General features: G+C 40.6%; 3 protein-coding genes across 3 annotated transcripts; 1 reads left to right on the top strand and 2 right to left on the bottom strand.

The window, feature by feature from the left end:
• Nucleotides 1-22: 22 nt before the first annotated feature.
• On the bottom strand, nt 23-4,863 carry usp39 (ubiquitin specific peptidase 39). Its single transcript, XM_069523716.1, has 13 exons — nt 4,717-4,863; nt 4,345-4,423; nt 4,135-4,229; nt 3,916-4,052; nt 3,220-3,372; nt 2,904-3,129; nt 2,748-2,822; nt 2,283-2,350; nt 1,768-1,956; nt 1,422-1,564; nt 1,103-1,238; nt 867-953; nt 23-309 (listed from the first exon to the last, which is right to left on the bottom strand). The coding sequence occupies exons 1-13, from the start codon at nt 4,784-4,786 to the stop codon at nt 256-258; spliced, it is 1,512 nt and encodes a 503-aa protein (XP_069379817.1). The 5' UTR covers nt 4,787-4,863; the 3' UTR covers nt 23-255.
• Nucleotides 4,864-5,028: 165 nt separating this feature from the next.
• On the top strand, nt 5,029-7,055 carry c4h2orf68 (chromosome 4 C2orf68 homolog). The gene is made up of 4 exons (XM_020101082.2): nt 5,029-5,357; nt 5,792-5,907; nt 6,003-6,148; nt 6,248-7,055. The coding sequence occupies exons 1-4, from the start codon at nt 5,248-5,250 to the stop codon at nt 6,368-6,370; spliced, it is 495 nt and encodes a 164-aa protein (XP_019956641.1). The 5' UTR covers nt 5,029-5,247; the 3' UTR covers nt 6,371-7,055.
• Nucleotides 7,056-13,099: 6,044 nt separating this feature from the next.
• On the bottom strand, nt 13,100-17,906 carry mat2ab (methionine adenosyltransferase 2Ab). The gene is made up of 9 exons (XM_020101023.2): nt 17,627-17,906; nt 16,901-16,978; nt 16,686-16,808; nt 16,486-16,598; nt 16,246-16,389; nt 15,941-16,159; nt 15,679-15,861; nt 15,434-15,567; nt 13,100-14,875 (listed from the first exon to the last, which is right to left on the bottom strand). Exons 1-9 carry the CDS (start codon nt 17,718-17,720, stop codon nt 14,773-14,775), a joined length of 1,191 nt encoding a protein of 396 aa, XP_019956582.1. The 5' UTR covers nt 17,721-17,906; the 3' UTR covers nt 13,100-14,772.
• Nucleotides 17,907-20,130: the final 2,224 nt, after the last annotated feature.

Here is a 20,130-nt window from a genome sequence, read left to right as displayed (position 1 = left end):
ATTCAACATACAGACACGCATGTTCTGGGGCTTGTTTATTTAGAAACCTCCACATAGTAAAAAGATAAAACAGTGAAAAAAACATGGAAACATTTACATGTATTTGCTTTTTTGTGACTATAAACACAAAGTCTTGATGCTCTCTCACCACTCTTTTTCTATATTGTTAGATTCAATCACTTAAATACCCAGTTCATCTCATAATGGTGAAATCACTTCAGGCCATTCACAGTGAAGAAGAAAATCCTGGCTCGCTTACGCCTCTGTGTGGTTGTTTGTGTCATCAGTACACTCTTGTCTCTTCCAGATCTAGAAACGGTTAAAAATAAACAATTACTACCAAAATGAGCACAATACAAATCTGCAATCTAAGCTTCCTTGTTAGATTCAAAGACTATTTTTGATTTCAAAACTTTGAAATAAGATTCAGATAAAAAAGGTTTTTAAAAGCTGATATCAACATCTTTCTAGCAACACTAATGAAATGCATCATCACAAGTTTTACCAAGAAATTAAAAGGATTTTTCCCCCACTAATTGGAGGCTCTGAAATCACCAAGTTAATGGTTGAAACACCACAGTGGTTAAATTCTGTTGCTTTGTTTACTTTTTTTTTGTATCTTGACAAAGGGATGATTTCAACAGTTAAATTCATACACATAAGGATGAATGGGTAACAGTGGCTTATTTTTCATATTACAAAAATTGTTCAATCCTCAATAGTCAAAACTATAATCTGACACTGCAACTTTCTGTTCTCTAAACAACTGAAGACATAAAAGTGCGTTGCTGTGAGTGCCATCATATTCAAGGTACTGTGCCATTTACATTTTCCAACACAAAATCACAATGAGTGGGAGGACTTGCCTGGATGTAGGCTTCTGACAACGTGATCATCTGGGGGAGAATGTCGATCACCTGAAGGTCCTGCATCTCGTACCACTTCCCAGTTCCCTGATTAAACAAAAAGATGCTTCAGAACAGATGATCAGCAACAGCATGAATAAAATGTAATGCTCTTTGTAGGTTGTGTATGGTTATTGCAACAAAGAAAAATAAATCAAGCATATTTATTGTTTCAGAAATATCTGCTTGCAACATACGTGATGCAGAACATGTATTCTGTACGCTCCCTCAGTGGGTTTCCCATCATGCACTACGTTGGCGACGAGGTCATAAGTTGTGCACTTCTCTGTAGCTTGAGCTTCTTCTGTCAAGTACTCACGAAGGTCTACGTTCCTGTTGAAGAAATTGAAAAGTGATAATATAAACATGTGCATATTTATACATGAAGACAAAATACACATAACCTACACACTTTTTACAGGAGTTCGCATTATTCAAAGATAACCTCGGTACATCATAGCACAGTCACTTTAAATGAAAGCCTACAAACATCACCAGTATATGTGCAGCACTTACGTGATGGGGAAGTTGACAATTGTTGGGTTCTTTTCCACAAAGAAGTTGTTCTTGGTGAATCTTTTGATGCAAAAAATTAGGTACGGAGGAAGTTTGGTCAACTGGAACCTTTTGAGAAAATTCTCTTTGTAGGTTTTGTATTCCTGAATATAAAAAAGACAGGAAAGTGTGTAGATTATAACTAATATGTGTAATATCTGAGTAAAGAGGATGCAGAGAGTAAACCTTTGCTTTGGGTCTGATTATAAGTCAAAAAATTACAACCCAGATTTAGTTCAGAAGATCTATTAGTAAAGACAACTGCATGGTCACGTTGTAACATTTACAATAATCTGTACCCACATACCTTCTCTGTGCTGCCAGTGAACTTGCCCAGGATGTTGAAGAGAGGGACCTGGGGGATGATAAGCTGCTCTTTCTCATCCTTGTACAGTGGAGCTGTTGGGAGGTCAAGTGTCAGAAACAGGAAGGTGGACTCAGACATCTGTTCCTGGTATTCCTCCGTCACAAGTAATGCCTCTTTCTCCTCCGGTGGCTGGGAAATTATTACAGTTACAATTGAATTATAACAAAAAAATATCTAAATTAAATATTCACAGGAAGGTGGCAGGTGAAAAAGAATATTCTCTATGCCCTTTGTCCAATATCTGATCTTCAAAACTGAAGAACCAGTTTTGACTGGGCCTCCAATTTTGACAATAAGAGAAATTTAATCTTTTAAATTTATATACAAGCACTTTGTTTAGGTAGTATATACATTACACACACACACATATATATATATGTATATAAATAATCTGACTTTATTGTTAATAACATGATTCATGTCAGTTATTTAAGTTCAACTAAAAGCAAACTTACTAAATCTGGGTGTGGAAGTTTCTTGGAGAAGATCCGCATGGAGCCTTGAAATGCTTGCGTAATGATTGCTATGATGGAAGAAAGAGAAAAGGCAGTGTTTCCCACAGAATTCATTAAATCTATGACGGTAATGGTGTGCACACATTCATGTCCGATGTTTGCTCTCACGTGCAATAGATTCAAAGTGACAGGAAGACAGACTAAAGAGCTACAGACATATATATATATATATATATATGTCTGTAGCTCTTTAGTGTATATATATATATATATATATATACACCACAGTGTAGATAATTAATGGGAAACAAACTAGCTTCAATACCAGAAACAACAAACTCATTCAATAGAAAATTGTATTCGACTTTGTATTTAGATCCTAACAATTTAATATTAACATGACAAAAAACTGTCATGTGAGTGATCTGAAACGTAGGAGAAAACATCTTTAATTCTCCTACTCACATGGCTTTTTCTTTGTGCCTCCAAGCGCCCCATGCAGAGCATTCAAGAACCACGTCATGAAGTCCACAGCATCTCCTGCAGAAACGGCAACAAACAATCAGAGCCACAACCTACCGTACTTTACTGTACTGTGATGGTTTGTGACAGAAATCTTACCTTGTTTGGTAATTTGGAAGTTCTTCTTGCTGCACAGCACCACGGCCTGAAGCATCTCATGGGGAGACACGTGGGCCTTGAAGTTTCTTGGATTCCAAAGTTTGCGCATCAGCTCCCCAAACCTCTGCACCAGGAGGAACATGATGTCCCCCGGTGGCCTGCGGATTCCTCTGTAGTTTTCCTCCTCCAGGAAGTAGTTTCGCAAAGGTGGAACGTTGGAAAAAGCCTAAGAAGAAAAGGCAAATAATAATCAGATGTTTTATAAAAGGTTTCTGATTATGCCCAGGTAAGTGGCACTGTGGCAGTTTTGTCATACCTGTAACACCACGTTGGCATAGTCATTAGCTTTGATGTTGTTGAGCCCAACAATGCCTGGTAGGTATGTCGTACCATCATAGGCTCGGTACAGTTTCCCTTGCTTGTCCAGTCCTGAAATGTGCTGCTTGGTGAAAGTTGGCTTTAGCACATACTGAAAAAAAAAGAAGTGTCAACAAATTAGTGACACAAAACTGGAGTTTGAAAATGATAACAAGATGCTGAAACGTGCCAGTACAATGTAATATTTTGAGAGAGTTACAGTCACATTGATAGTGCTTTAAAATAATCTGTGATCAATGCTCTAACACTTAGTAAAGCATGAGTGTCACAGCATTACATACATATGCCAATTAGGTGTACTCATTGACTATTCTTTAAATCTGCCAAAACAGCTCGAAGCATCATTTAAAGTTAGCCTCTAGGGGAAATGGCCAGTATTTTGGACTTGTGATGTAACCTTTCACACCAGACAATAGCAAAATTTAAGCTGAACAAAAAATATATGCTGTATATATACAACCAGACTCACAAAATATACCCATTGATAGCATAATATCAACACTGCACCATTTCATTCTCATTCACCGTGAAGTTTGCTTTAATCACAAAATGTCCTCAATCATAAATGCAATTCAAGTTCAAGTAATGGAAGCATCGTCACACGATCAGGAAATGACCCTGTGGTTTTACTTACAGTGATGTCCTCCAGTGAAGAGTCGATGATCTCGTAGTTGTCTGGCAGACAGTAAAACTTGAGTGTGTGCAGATTGAGGAACACATGGTGGGTAAACTGTACGCTGTGGGTGTAGGCATGGGACTTCAGTCCTCTACCTGCAATCAAGCAAACATGAGTAACTCAGTCCCAGCACAACCAAGTGTTTCACTGTGGTGGACTCTCACATCGTTCACTCACCCTGGAAGTATTTCCCACATATAAGGCAGGCGTAGACGTTGATGTGGGACAGAGAGATGGAGCAGAGCTTCTCAAAGTCAAAGTCCAACACACTCCTGTAGGATCAACAGGCAGAAGTGGAGATCAGCTGCAGGGCACTGGAGAAGGACTGTGCTAACTAGCATTTAGCACTAACATAAGCAGTGAACAGTCAAGTCGACTTTCTCTTGCCTGTTTATGGTGTCTAGATACGGGCAGTGGCGACTTCTTCGGTCTTCTACTACACGTCCTCGTCCTACTTTAGCTGCCACTGCAACATGGAAGGAAACAGTCAATACAGTTGATCCCCAATCAGCTGGGCGAAAGCTAGCTAAACATGCTAAGCTAACCCAGGAGAGCGTTTAATATGGCTGGAGATTGTGCATTTGATACACGGGGTGCACTGGAAGGGCGGTGTTAAACAACAACGAAGGGATATTAAGCGAGCCGCCTCTGATGCCGGGCGAGCCGGTGATACAATCTAACGCACGTTTGGCTAACTGTGAGTATGATAGCCACCAGCTAATGAAACGACGTGCAGACGTTAGCAGTAAATACATTTACCTCCGTCGTCGCTGTCGTCGTCGTCGTCGTCCACCTCAACTTCTCTTTCTCGTTTCAGAGAAACCATCATCGCTGTTCCCTTGAGGCCGTAGAGTCAAAGCAACAGAGAAAGACTCAACTTCGTGTGGATCAGATGAATGAGTCGCACACCGTGTGCGTCGAAACCCGCGGTGTTTGTGCGTCGCAGCTCGCAAATAGACAGAAAACTATTCCGGAGGTAGCGCTGCATGGCTCTTTGAGCTGCTCAGTGCCCAAAACCAACGTGACAACCAGCAGAGTTTTAAATGTATAGTCTGCTGTTTTTATCTGAACTCGTTTCAATGGTTTAATGTTGTGAAACGTTTGTAAAATTCAATGTTGAACGATGTTTTTGGTTGGCTAACCTTATAAACTCCGGGAGTTTTACGATTGGCCAACCAATTACCATTGGCTAGCATATAGCTTTTTGTCAGTGCTCTGATTGAGACTGGAAGCTAACATTAGCGCCATTAGCTCGTAAATACTGTCACCGTTTTGGAGGTGCCTGTTGAAATGGATATTCTAAGAGACGATGAAGAGCAGGAGCTGAAATACAAGCGCGCGGGGCGTTTGGACATGAGCCACGGCTTCCTGCACCATATCCGGAGGAACCAGATTGCTAGGTGATTGCCTCAACTGCTGTTAGCTTGTGTTAGCAGAGAGCATGCTAGCTGGTTCACAGCATCCACCCACAGTATCTGGAGCTACTTGTATCTTATTTTAAATAGAAGTTGATGTGATGGCGAAGAAAGATTCATACGTTTACGTTACATGATTGTTAATACACGTCCTTTTACGAGCAAAGTGACAATACATGCAAAGGTAACACAGGCCTGTTGATCAAAGTTCTCTTTAGTTTGAGATTCTGGAGGTAGAACAACATGAACCAGTATAACTGGAACAGCAGCTTGTTTTTTGTTAGGAAAGCATGATTTCTAAATATTATCCGTATGTACAGCGACACCAGAGCATGATCTACTTCTCCTGTTCACCTGGTTAGAGGGTGACATGTGTCTTTCTCAGCAGTAACAAATAGTTGATTCTCTGCCTCTTCCAGGGATGACTATGATAAAGAGGTGAAGCATGCCAAAGAGCTTCAGCGGCGGAGGCACACCACAACCCCCAGGCGACCCCGTCGACCTGACATCCAAGTGTACCATCCACGGCAAAGACGTAAGATCCAGCTGCCCTTGACTTGGGTTCCTGCTGTTGATGGTACAGCCACTGAATAAGAGTGAAGAGAAGGTTTGTGTGTGCTTATGTTGCAGATGGATCCGAACCAGGGGCTGGTGCTGAGGCTGAGGAGTGGAACGAGAGTGGGTCGAGCACAGAGACGGAAACCCACGGGACTGAACTTTTCTGGCTCGACTATCAGGCAGACTCTGGTGCCATTACATCCTTTCTTGTGCACAAGGTACCTGCACATCCCCTTTTATCTGAGGTTTCTTGCTTTTTGTGTGATTTCTCCCTCTTAAGTTTTCTAAATTGTTTCTGTTTTTTTCTTTTTGTAAAGGATGATAAGCCTGAGAAAGTAGTGGAACGTGTTGCGGATAAGAACAGCTTGGATTCAGCCATGAGGGCAGCTCTGGTGGCTCGGATTCGAAAGGAAATGGACAAAAGACGAGACAAACGCTGAGCGATATCGAAAGCAAGAATGTGATGTCAAAGGCCCTACAGGCAAAGGCCTGTGGAATAATATTTCGTACACAGTTCTGTGCTCCTCCGTGATCATGTTCACATTATTGGAGGAATAATGAGGAACTAGTTCCTGTGCAGCAGCTGTCAGCAGAGATCCCAATGTGTTCTCCAGCAAAGTTTTCTGTTATTAAAGGAGAAGGAACGATCAGTTAGTACAGACAGTGTGGTGTGGAGACGTTATGTTCACTGCATTTTACTCATCTTATACCATTACCTCATACAATGACTGAGCATATTGTTGACTGGACCTATAAATGTATGTTTCAGAAAGGACCTTGTTAACCTTGATCCTCCACTGAATATGTTTGTGTTTCTTCTGTTTACAAAAATCTAGGTTTTGTATTGAAACTGTTTTTGGTAAAGAGTTAAGATCAGAATTACAGCCTGTCACTGATCCTATGTTGTAAATGTGAGACTTCAATTTTGGTTCATATTGAGTTGAAGAGTTTAGTGGATGAAGCCATGATACTGTGTTTGTGTGGCAACTGTGTTTTGTTGTTTTCAGTATTCTAATTTATTCAGGGTTGTTGAAAGACTTTTATTTTTGATACTGTAATATATTTGACAACAACTCTTTACATGTAAGATGACATATACATAAAAAATATTATTTACTGTCCAAATGTGACTCTTCTCAATGTTTTGCTGGCATATTTATGTTTGAGGCCAAAATAACAGAGCAATGCATTTTAAGACACTGATATTACACATGTTTTCAGCAGGTGGCGCTGTGAATCCATTTTCAACTGCACATTCCTGTATAGCTTCTATTGAGCCTCAACTGCTGTTCTCATACTTTCAAATGAGAATGTATAGTCTCTCGGTGCATAGTAGCACTTAATCTGCATAAACATGACTATATATTGTCATGTTCATATAAAAGTCCAAGAGATATTCTAGAAAATGTCTCTACGATCAGTTAATTAACAGAGAAATAAAAGTGGTGAAAGCAGAGGCTCACAACCCCCCCCACTCACACTTACTGATACCAGCTGTGATGTACACGTTTCTACATGATGGTGTTTGTTGCATCACTTTTTTTTTTTTTTTCCGCACCTGTTTTCAAAAGAAGAGACAAGGTTGACTTGACATTTGGACAGATAGCTGTTGATCCACCCCTTAGAGGAAGATTAATTCATTGTTTTCATAAATGCATGAACAGTTTGCACACTTCATCCTCTGGCCACATGGCAGGCCAAGTCTCCAGTGTTATGCAAAGGCTTGTCAAGGCGGCGTAGGCTCTGCAGGGCCATTGGTGGAGCAGAGACACTCCCCAGTCTGCATGTGACTGAAGTTTAGGAGGCGAGAAACACACTGTCACCATCTCTGCTCAGTTCTCAATTGGCTCAGTGTGACCCAATCACAGCCCACACCTTCCCTCTTTACCCCCTTTACTGTAGTATCACATTAACAAATTGCATCATATATAGAACTGTAGTTCTGAGAGTCACTCATCAAATGTTTGGTAAGGAGTAAATGTGCAGTTTATTGAAGTACCTGTTGTGACAGGGAGACTGGGAGTATTTCAGTTACTGTTTAATTAGAAAGAATCTATTATATACTATATATTCTATTATACCATTCTATTATATATTTTCCAACCAAGTGCATCTAAAAAAAGATAAGTTTGTAACCATTGTTAAGCATCTATTTCTGTACATTTGTATTCAAACATTTATAGATAATCCAAAATTAATATAGAGTAGAATAGAATAGAACTTAATAGTGTATCAAAGTGGAAAATCGTCTTGGGCCAGTATCGACCCAGAGCCTTCACTGCTTGAAATTCAAACAGAATCTGCCCTTCTGTTTATTTATTGCGGTACTTAACTTTTGAATACTTATGTATATGTTGCAAGCCAAGTTCCATTGTTAAACACAAAAGTACAAAATATCTGCCCCCCCTCTCTGTGTTTGGTTTGGGGCATTCTGGTTACTTTGACAGCAGAAAAATATTTATGTTTATCCATTTGTTTCTCTTTTATTTATTTAAGTTAACTAAGTCTCCAGGCTTTTATTTTCCATGCTTCCTATACTGCACCTTGACATGCTCATGATAATCAAATCATTTTGTATTTGTGACCTTCATAATATGGGAGATTGTTATTATGATAAATCACACATATACATTGTAAAAAAAAACTCACAACTACCATCCACACAAAAACAACACCTTTGAATTCCATTTTTTAAAATTAAACTGCTTTGGTGTTAATATACTCAAATAATTGTGAAATAAAACCTAATATATGCATGGTTTATAGCCAACATATAAATACTATGCACTGCTACAATGTGTGGACCTGCATCAATTTGAAGTGCACTAACACTGTGAAAGAAAATGGAGTCATTTATCACATGAGCAAAGTGCTTAAGGAGCAATTCGTGGATTTCACTTCCTGCAAAACTGCAACAGCAAGCTCATACAAATATTGCATCAGCTGTCACCCAATCCTTAGAAGAAATCCTACTGCCCTCACTGTGAGAAAGACCCTATCTGAAAGTCTACAATAATATTTGGTCTTGACATTTTGTTTAAGAAATCCATTGTGAGTTGTTTGGTCTCATGTGTGAGGCGGGCACAGTTTGTGTCCTTTGAGCTCATTGTTGTGTGAAGAATAATCTGTGGTCCTTTTTTTTGTTAAGGATTAACAAAGGTATAATTCACCTCACCCAAATGCCCCACAAAGCTAAAAGACCGCAGTGATGCAGTGCTCGAGCTCGTGAGCAGTGAAGGTGCCTCAGAAATGTACAGTGAATGTGTTGCCATGCTGTCTAGGTACAGTTTCATAGACTTATATTATTGCTGCCCGGTGCACTTCAGTATCCAGCAGTAGTAGGGCAGGAGTGAGGGATCTTGCCCATTCAAGGCCGTGGGACATAATCCTCAGCACAACCTGACCCCGCCATTCAAAGATAAATATAGATGTTTGACTGAGCCAGTGTGGCAGGGGAAACACACAGCTGCTGTGTCACTTCAACTGACTTAAGGTCAGAGTACGATGACTTAGTAGAAATAAATATTCATAGCTTGACTTACTGTTTCTGCTACTACGTAATTGGTTACATGAGTTACACGAGACAAGTTTTCAGAGACGTGGAATACTTCCAGACATTAAGGTCATATAATACCAGCTTCCAGGAGAGAGATTGAAAAAAGTAAACTCTCGTGTTTTCTCGCCTAGAGACCACTGGGATTAGCTCCAGCCCCATCATGACCCTCAGAGGAGGAGCAATGTAGATGATGGATGTGTATTTTGGTATTTGTGGTATAATAATTCAAGAGATCCACAGAGCTTTGTTTTTACACTTTCTTGACATGTCTTTCTCGGGCATAATAATAAAAACATGAGACATTTATCAATGTTTACTATCGATGCAAGTACTCAGGTCTCCACAATACTAGTGCATGATCACATAAACAACCCACAAATCAACTCATTCATTCACAAAGCTGGATGGATCGATGGGGCATAGTAACAAATCCAGTTACAGTTAAAAGGTTGGTTCGGTTAGCACTTCAGCACAGAGCTGCCTCCACAGATTCTTTGCAACAACAGGATTTGATGCTAGAATCCCTGCAACTGAGTTTAAGTCAAGATCTAAAGCAAATATAATTAATTTGTTGGCATCAGGAACAAATCAGTTCACTGATATTTCACTGTAAAAGACAAAATAAAGTCATGCAATAAATCTTTTCTACTCCCTCAAGGGGCTGTTCAATGTGACCTGCCTGAACATGTCTTAGTAAATTCCAATTCTTTCTGATGCAAATATTTGAATAACTGGAAACAACGAATGTAAATGTAACATGTTCTATATGTTCATATTAGTCGTCTTACATCTAAAGGTTCTATACATCAGTCACTGATCAATAGAAAATTCAGTGTTAAAAAGTGAAGTAACTCTACTGTATGGTGTAATTAACCATGCATTCATGACATGACATTTGTTCTGATTTACACATCATGTCTGTTCTTCTTGTCATGTTTTTCAACTTTAATATAATTTCAGTGTTGATCCTGAATGATCGATTTAAGAGTGAGTAAGATTTTGTCCCGAGGACATTTTCCCAAAGATGATTCCAGGCTCAGAGATAAAGATTCAAATCATTATGTGAATGAGCAGGAAAAGATGATCGAGGAGCGGCTGCCATTATTGACCTTTGTGATAAAGCAGCCAAGGTGACATGAGGCTTCACGTCATGGGATTCCCACGGACTTCACAAGACTTCATATTGTCCTTGACAAATTTTGTCCCTTAAGTACGTGGAATACATCAGCTCAAGGTTTACACACTCTAATAGAATATTCTAGTGAAGTCCTCCATGTTGGGTTTTCTGTCTTCACACTTTCCAATCTCTGTGTCAACATCCGAAGCATTGCTATCATGTGATAAACTGACTTTATCAATGTGTCACACTGAGAAAAGACAATATTAAAAAAGCAGACACAGAACTTCTGGACACCTTTTAGAATCATTTTTATTTATTAATAGTGGAAGTGGTTTGGTGGTTATTGTTTAATTACTGAATTATGTTGTATTTAATGGTATTAACTGGGTCGTGATAAATCAACAAAACATCTATCTGTATAAAAATCTTGCACGTCTTCAGATGAAATTGATCATTGCCCTATCCATGACTCTGTCTTTGTATATATGTTCCATAATTGGTCATGTAATGTTGACTGGCTGTTGGTTTTCTAACACTCTCTGGGTTTTTGTGGCATTACCAAACCAACAAATGACACAAAATGTCAAACACTTTTAACAAAAGCACAATAAAACATGGACTTTGAAATGCACCTTAAAATAAATAATTTTCATTCCCCCCTAATTGCTCCTTTATTTCATCTACATTTACAGTTGTGTTGTTTTAATACATCAATGCATGCTTACAGCAAAACCAAAGCTTTCGAGATTCACCATCTCTTTGTGCTTGGGTCACAATGCCAGTGTGTCAAAGTTCCACGTGAGCTGCAAATGGCCACAGAGTCCCAGAGCGAGCATGTTTATTCTGTTATGTCTAACCTCTGGTACCGATCCAAGGTCCACTCTGACATGTGCATTCCTCTGGTAATCTGAAAAGGTCACTCGGATGCTGTCAGAGTAACCTTCTGAACATAATGGTCTTATTGACAATCAACAGTTAAAGCTCTTGTTAAAAGTAAAGTTTTATATTGCAGGACAAAAAACGCATGCTGTTTTTGGTCAGGCTAACACACTATTAACTGCCATTACTATCTGAAAATCATTTCACTACCTTTCACCGCTTTTTGAATTATGGCTCAAGCTTATGTTAACTTGGGCTTCAGGATTCTCCATTTACTCACTTTTTATACAACGGACACACTGATTATTAAAAAAAATCTGAATTATCATTTATAATGTAAATGCATGATGATTAAAGACTAAAAATTATACTTTAACCTCACCCAAGATCTGCGTTATCAACATGACACAGAAGCAAATAAAAAGTACTAAATAAACCTGAACTCAACAAATGAGCTCAATAAAAAGTAAAACCACAATCTGCACCAAATTGCAAACACACATAATTATAGTTGCCCTAAACATGTCAGGTTTTTTTTACATTAAGATCTATTAATAAAAGACAATGTTGAAAAACATCCTATCTCCTAATGTTCCTCCTCAGGTCCTGACCCACTCCACAAAATGTCCTGGAGAGCAGTTGAGCAGTTTTTCTACGTAACAACCTCAGACAAAAACATAACCTGTTTGGCAGAGGCAACAGTTAAGATATAAAACTGTATTTTCACGTGATGGAGGATCTAACATGGATCATCTTGTATTGTAGATATGGCAAATCTGCGTGTGTGTTGATCAAGGGTGTTTGGGCCCCTGGGCTGTTGCTGAGAACAATGCCAGCAGATCCTGTTTTCAGGCTGCAGTCGAGGCAGTTGTCAGTGCCATTCCACCTGTCACACCAAAATGAAACTGACCATTTAATTAGGTGCAGGCAGCTGTTGAAGGCCAATGAGAAGACAGTATGGCCTGGGGTCAAGCTCTGAGGTCAGCATTACTTAGGACTGCACCAGATAAAGGAGAAAGATGTACAGCCCACCTACAAGCTCAATAGTAAACCAGCTAATGAATGCTGAACTGGCAACTAGAAAACCATACATTTTTTAAACTAATAGACCATTGAGAAAAAGGCTGTGGGGCTAAGGGATTGATGTGGCCTATAACACCTTAATGTTCGATGGTTTCCATTATCTTTTAAGTATGGAAAGTTTCACGGTGTTTAAACTTTTTGGACATCGGTCAATGCAGCTCAGATGAGAAATCAAGCTGTTTCTCTGGTGCTCAGGAGTAAATCATGCATGAACAAAAAAATACAGCAATTGGTGAATCTCTTGTGAGACAATGGAGATGCTTAGATGTAAACTTGTTCATCATTTCAAAGTAGACTTGCAATAGCTTTGTTGTATTCAATGCCTCCCAACACTTTTCTACTGTTACATGTCAAGACATCTTTTGTAAAAAAATAATAAAAAAAACATCAAATAGGTTTAATCTATAGGAGTGTTTGTCTTAAGTGATAACAATTAAAAACAGACAGAAAGAGAAGCTGCAATAAACTATACCACTTCATCATCATGATAATATCAATTATAAACAGGAAAATATACAGAGCCACAGACACTTTTAAGGAGTAGTAGTTTATTACAGAGCATAAAGAAACTACCCATTTAGACATGAAGCATAACAGTATGAGCTACTTGTTCCTCTGGAAGTTGAACGCATGTTGGTGGGAGGAGAAAAAAGCAAATAAGGAGTAGAGGAAATAGAAAAAGGCACTCTTAACTTACTGTCGCCAACAGGATGCTCTCGAGTGGTCAAAGGGAACAAAAACACTCACTCTATCCAACATGAGGATGGCCATGTAAACACGGCTGGTTTCTCTGTACTACACCAACCAACTGTTGCCATCCATTTCATGAGGATAGGCCAGAGCAAGAGAATTGTGCCACACATTCAGGGGATTTTAAAGTAACCCACCTAAAAACAACTGTAGTCTAAAAAATAAAATTGGTTTTAAAATCTTCATTAATTGTAGCCAATGACACCTTTTCTCTTGAGGCGGGCCAAAGCTTTTCTGTAGTACACTCTGGGGCCTCAAGCAAAACACTGAAAAATGATCAAGTTAGGAGGAATTCAAGATTCTATTTGTTTAAAGCTGCCTTCTGAAATATCGGCTTCTCTGTATCCACGCCGAGCTTCAGAGAACAAATAAATAGTGATGAGGTTTGATTCCTAGCCAATAAGATCAATAAAACACACCCCTTTAAGGATAGAGATGGGAACCAGGTTTCTCTGTAGCTACACCTGCCATCTATATACATAGAGGGGTACAATGGGCTTTCAGTCAAACCATAAAAAAAAGCTTGTCAAACTACATTTTAAAAAGGGCTCACTTAAAATTGAATTTCAATGCATAAACAATCCAATTTTAACATCATCAAGTATAATCAATACCTCTGCAGACCAGAGCAGTGACATAGCAGCTTCTGACTTTTCTGTATTACGTCAGAAAACAGCCAAGGTCTGTAGGGGCATCTGAGGTTTAAGGCTCATTTATGAGCTTGAATAATTACAATTTGGCGCACCCCTTAGCCTGCAATGCATAGCATTTTTAGTGACAAAAAGCAACAACCCTTAAATTTTAATTGTGCCATTCTAACATCCTCCACAAAGACGAGGGAATAAAGCCAACAAAAAAAGGAAAAAAGAATACTGGGTCAGGGAATTACTGTATTAGACTGACAAAGGAGGAATGTTTAGAAAGAAGCTAAATTTGTTTGGGAAGAGGCCAAATAACAGGACCACCAACTTTCAAATTCTGCCTCTAAATGGACGAAAATGTTATGATGCAGTCATTTCGTAGCACCAGTATATTACATGGGGTGTTGCATATTGCCAAATATGCTCCCGCTGTGACACTGATTAAAAGGCTGACACTATTGACGAGTGTTGAATGCCAAAAGAGCAAATGAACACAGCTATTCAGGGCCTATCACAAGAAGAAGCGGGGGGAACCTCAAGACGTGGGAGAACATCTACAGTACTACAGTGTATGGGTTCATGGAACCCATCCAATAGTTTAACAGATTCTGAGGCATGCCTCATAGGACCCAGCAAGAACTGCAACCAGCAGAAAACAGAAACAAGACAAGGAAGGGAAGTGGAGTGAGAGGAAGGAGTCATGTGTTAAATGATACCATAATTATGAGAGATAAGGGCATTTCTCCCCCTGGAACCTTGGAGGCTTCTCTGTAGTATACGCCAACAAGCCTGGGGGGGAAAAGCTTAACAGTTTTAGCATTTTAGTTTTTTGGGCACCTCCCATGGGAAGGAGTCTCGGCCAAAGTGGCCATACGCTGCGGTCTTCTGATACAAGGGCTTCTTCAGATCCAGCTCCCTGGAATACATAATCAACATATTTAGCAGCAGTCAGTGAGAAAAATCAGATGCACACGTTCATACTCACACAGGCATTACGCTCACATTAGCCAGTGTGTCGAGAGCCACCAAAACAGAAACCAGGTTTACTTGAGCAGCTGGATAAGTGGGAAACATGTGAAGCTTCGACACTTACCCTGCCAACCAAACTGGACACTGTAGCTTGCAGATGGAAACCGCCCTCAATTTGCAGAGAAAATGCTTATTTAACTAGAAGCTAGAAGGCTTCATTAAGTCAGGCAACATTTGCATCTGCCCCAATAAATGAGACTTTTGCCCCAACTAATACCCCCGTGAACAACCTACATTGCTTGTACTTAAGTAGAAAGGAATACGGTTAACTCATAGCTTACAATCAGCAAAGGAAAACGTTGGCTGTGCCGTTTTCATAATAAATCTAATTTACTTAATTTTAATCACCTATCCAAGTAAAACTATATAAAGGAACAAGAGAAAGGAGCGAGCCTGAAGCTGTGGTTTCATTGGGTAGCAGGTGGTGTCAGAGGTTATACATTACCTGACGATGACTCCAGGTCGGAGATCAAAGTTCTTCTTCACAATGTCAAGCAGCTCCCTCTCACTCTTGTTGGATGTCCCATAGTGGAAGATGGAAATGGAGAGGGGATGGGCAACTCCAATTGCATAGGACACCTAATACAGCATATATGTATTATAAATCAAGCATATAAAAGATTTGAAGAATTCAGACAAATCTCTTGCAGCCCAACTCTCTAACATGAACGGTGAACTGTGACCACTAACCTGGACCAAAACTCTTTTGCAGAGCTCAGCCTTCACCAGAGACTTGGCCACCCAGCGTGCAGCATAAGCAGCAGAGCGGTCAACCTTGGTGTAATCCTTCCCAGAGAAAGCCCCACCCCCATGGGCTCCCCAGCCTCCATAAGTGTCAACAATGATTTTGCGTCCAGTAAGGCCAGCATCACCCTGTAATGGAGGAACAGGGGTTAAGCAGGTAAGTAAAAGACTATAAGTGCTTTTTTAAGACACTCCCTCTGACAGTTACCTGCGGGCCTCCTATGACAAATCGTCCACTAGGCTGCAGGTGATAGATGGTGTCGTCATCCAAATAGATGCAGGGCACAACAGCTTTGATGACTTTCTCCTTCAGGGCATCTCTCATCTCCTCAAGGCAAATGTCCTCATCGTGCTGCACAGAGACAACAATCGTATGCACACGCACTGGGAGCATGGCCCCACGGTCCTGGCGGTACTGCACAGTAACCTGTGAAGGATGAGAACATTTAAATGAGCAAAGTTCCACTGACAAGATAATTTGCAGCAGTTAAGAGCAAAGTGCGACAGCTCCACCTGTGTCTTTGAGTCTGGCCGGAGCCAGGGAAGAGTGCCATCACGGCGCAGTTCAGCCATCTTAGCGTTCAGCTTGTGGGCAAGGACAATTGTGAGAGGCATACACTCCTCAGTCTCATCAGTGGCATATCCAAACATCAAGCCCTGTAGAGCAAGCATCAAAAAACGCAGTGTTTAATGAACAAGATAGTTAACTTAAGAACAAACTCAGCAGATCAAAATGTTTATGTCACCACTGACCTGGTCCCCAGCTCCAATGTCCTCCTCATTGCGGTCAACATAGACACCCTGAGCAATGTCAGGAGACTGCTGCTCCAAAGCCACAAGAACATTGCAGGTCTTAAAGTCAAAGCCTGTGCAAGAGACAGCAGTCGATCAAGACACCAGTCATCAAGATAATAATATGTCTGAGAATTGTAGAAACAGAAAGCATTCCATACCTTTGGATGAGTCATCATATCCAATTTGGCGGATGGTGTCACGAACAACTTTCTGATAGTCTACGGTGGCACGGGATGTCACCTCACCAGCCAACAGGATCATCCCAGTCTTGGCAACAGTCTCTGCCAGAAGAGGAATAATGTGAGCAAACAAAAGCAAGAGACAAACATCTGACGTGAGCAGACACAGAAAGGACAGACAGAACCAAACTTACCACATGCAACTTTGGCATCAGGATCCTGCTTGAGGTGGGCGTCTAGAACCGCATCGCTGATCTGATCACAGATCTTGTCTGAAAACACAGAACACACCAGCGTCAATAACAGACGTCCACAAAGACCCGATCACGAGATGTGGATGTGAACTAATACACATTAGCGCCACCGGTTCGTGCTCTGTGGGAGTGGCCCGGGCCGCTCCAGTCGCCATTTCAGCATGTGCACGTGTGGAGGATGGAGGGAGCGCGGGCAACAAACCGGGAGACGGGAGTGAAACGTAAAACGTCATTACGTTGAAATAATCACATAAAGCGATGTTAAAACATGTCACGCTGTTCCATGATCAGGCTAATGCGTGATGCCGCGCGTGTCTTGCTAATCACCGGGGTGATGCGACACTTTCAGGATAACGTTCAATAATCAATAAAAATACAACGAGGCGTACATTCAGATAAACAGTGAACGTCGGACTCACACTCACAGAGCTCATCGCCGGCGGATCGGACACGCGGTGGTATCATCCAAGATTAGCTAGCTTATGTTAGCTAGTAGCGCGTGCTCCTCAAACCGAGCCAGCTACATTTTACGTAGCTGAAAAGGCCGTAACTCTCGACTGCGAATAACGTCCCCGCCGCCTTTTTCAGTGAAATGGCACGAGGGACAAACAGCGGCAAACTCGGCTCAATTCACCCGGACATGCTCGTGTGAGGCCGGCGACTTACCGGGGTGTCCTTCCCCGACCGACTCTGAGGTGAACAAGAAGCAGTCCTCGTCAATGAGGGAGTTGTGGAAACCGTTCATCTGTCCGTTCATCATGGTTCACGGCGGCTTCTGGACGCGGAGTGTGAATAGTGATGTGACGCTGATATGAAGCTGCTTTAGTGAAAGTTAAACACTGGTTAGTGTGTTCTCTTCTCTCACGAGACGTACAACGACCTCGCCGCGTTGATCCTGGTGCCTGAGCCTCATGGCGCAGAGCCCCTGTATTTATAAGACTGCTCTGACGTCACGACAAGGTGGCCCGTACCATCGAGTCCATCCGGGGGGGGGGGGGGGGGGGGGGGGCATAGACAGGATATAAAAACTATGACCCAGAGAGAAATGTTGGGCGATGTGACAAAGGTGCAACAAGGTCTATTTCATCAGATAACACACAAGGCAGAGTAAAACAAAAATCATATAGATTTTTCTATTTTTTGTTCATGCATTTGGATTTATGTTCTGAGATATGTGCTTCATCAACAGGCTACATTTTAATACATTTTAATGACCATGCTGTGCTCAAAGAAACTATTATTATAGTATTATTAGAAGGAGGGGAGATTATGTTTTTGTTGCCAAAGTTGTGAACATCCTTCTTATTTACTGATGTATAATAGATCCACATGATACTTTCCTCTGCCATCACTGTGTTTAATGACCACAGAACATGTTTGGACCCACAGTTCCACTCTTTGATGAAATACCAGAGGACAGTACCTGAAAATGTCTTCGATCCTAGTGACACTAAATGTGATCTTCAAAAATGAGGTGGACTGAATGTTCGCCCTGCGATACACAGGCGACCTGTTCACGATGTAACCCCCCCCCCGACGACCCACAGAGGATAAGCAGTATAGATGATGGAAGAATGGCAATGAGATTATCTGAATCAATATTTTGGGGAAGCCCCTGAGTGTGTTACAGTGCAGAATGGTGACCGTATGCTGTCAAAAAAATGCAATGACTTGACACCACTGTTGCTTAATCCCCATCTTTTATCTTAACAATTACCACGCTGCCTCTGAAGAGTGAGCATGTCAGTGTTCGAAGTTTGAAGAATCAATAAAGGTGTTTGGACCTTGTGCTGTGTTGTAATTTCTCACCTGATGCCCAGGCTATAAACCCTACCAATCTTAAATCATAAAGTTGAACAGATTTTTAATTCTGACCTTCACTCTTTTCTACCTCGATGGCATCACACGTCCAAGCTCATCCATCTTTTATTTCTTTATTCTGTAGCTTTAATGTTTCATTGTTCTTTACAATGTCATATGACAAACACCTAATGTATTTGTGTGTGATGTGTTTTTGTATCAAAGGTCGAAGTACCAGACTACAAATAGATGTTACCCTGCAACCATCATTAGAGTTTGTTATAAGCCAATACTGGTAAAACTAATCTGATCAGTTGTATTAATTGGAGCTATCACAAGAACATCAGAACATGTGCTCCCCTGGCGAAACAACCAGATAGACCTGGAAATACATTTACAACAATGTGAAATGCAGACAGTTGAGAGTAGGAGCAGGGGCTGGGGATATGATGTCGCAACAGAATTTGATTACGCTTTACTCAAAAAGCTTGGATCTTCCTCTTTTGCTTCAGGCCTTGTTGTGCAATATGATCAAAATCTTTGATTGTGAACATGTACTTTTGTAGGCTACAGATGGGTTTAATTGATGTCCCTGCAAGGGCTGGACTACCTGGGTTTTAGGACCATTTCTATGCAAGACTAAAGGTGACGATTCTTTTTAATATTAAAATATATTCTATTTTTCTATCATCAGTTTAGGAATGTTGTTTTCACTAAAAGCACACTTTGGCTGTGTATTAGTCAATACATATATATTTCTCCAAATCTAAGAGAGTTTGTGACTCACAGTGTTGTCAGCTCCACCAACACAGCTTTTCTGCATTAGAATATCTGACAACCAGCATCTGAGTAACAATTTCTGAAATATATAGATATATAGAGATATATAATGTCTCTAATCTGTATTTATGGGGTTACATTTAAAGTCCAGTGTTAGATCATGAAGCACAAGGACTTGATGTTCAACAGAGGCTCTAGGGATTTTTTATAGTCTCTATACAAGATAAAGAACAAAGGCGGCATTAATATCAAACACGTACACACTGTGGACAGGTCAAAAATCAAAGGTTGCATACTGTCAATTTTAACCTTCAGTTTTGTAATTTTCATATAAATAGGACTGTTCATAGCTACAGCCTCATTTTTATTATCATCCTGCTGGACTTCTCTCACCAGTTTGTATACTTGGGCTCATGGTGTATATGTCAGTAAACCAAGCACCTCAATCCCTGACCAGTGTTGCCTCAGAATGGTACAGTCAGCTTGAATTTGCATGGTGGACAATTTCTTTTCAGAGGGCAAAAGCATGATGCAAGATGCACCTGCTATTGCCTTCTATGGGATGTTTTGTCATGTTCACTGCCCACATT

This window comes from Paralichthys olivaceus, chromosome 4 (genome assembly GCF_024713975.1).
Source record: "Paralichthys olivaceus isolate ysfri-2021 chromosome 4, ASM2471397v2, whole genome shotgun sequence".
Lineage (NCBI taxonomy): Eukaryota > Metazoa > Chordata > Actinopteri > Pleuronectiformes > Paralichthyidae > Paralichthys > Paralichthys olivaceus.
Note: the sequence above shows the minus strand (reverse complement) of the source record. Positions and strands in the feature narration are given on the sequence as shown.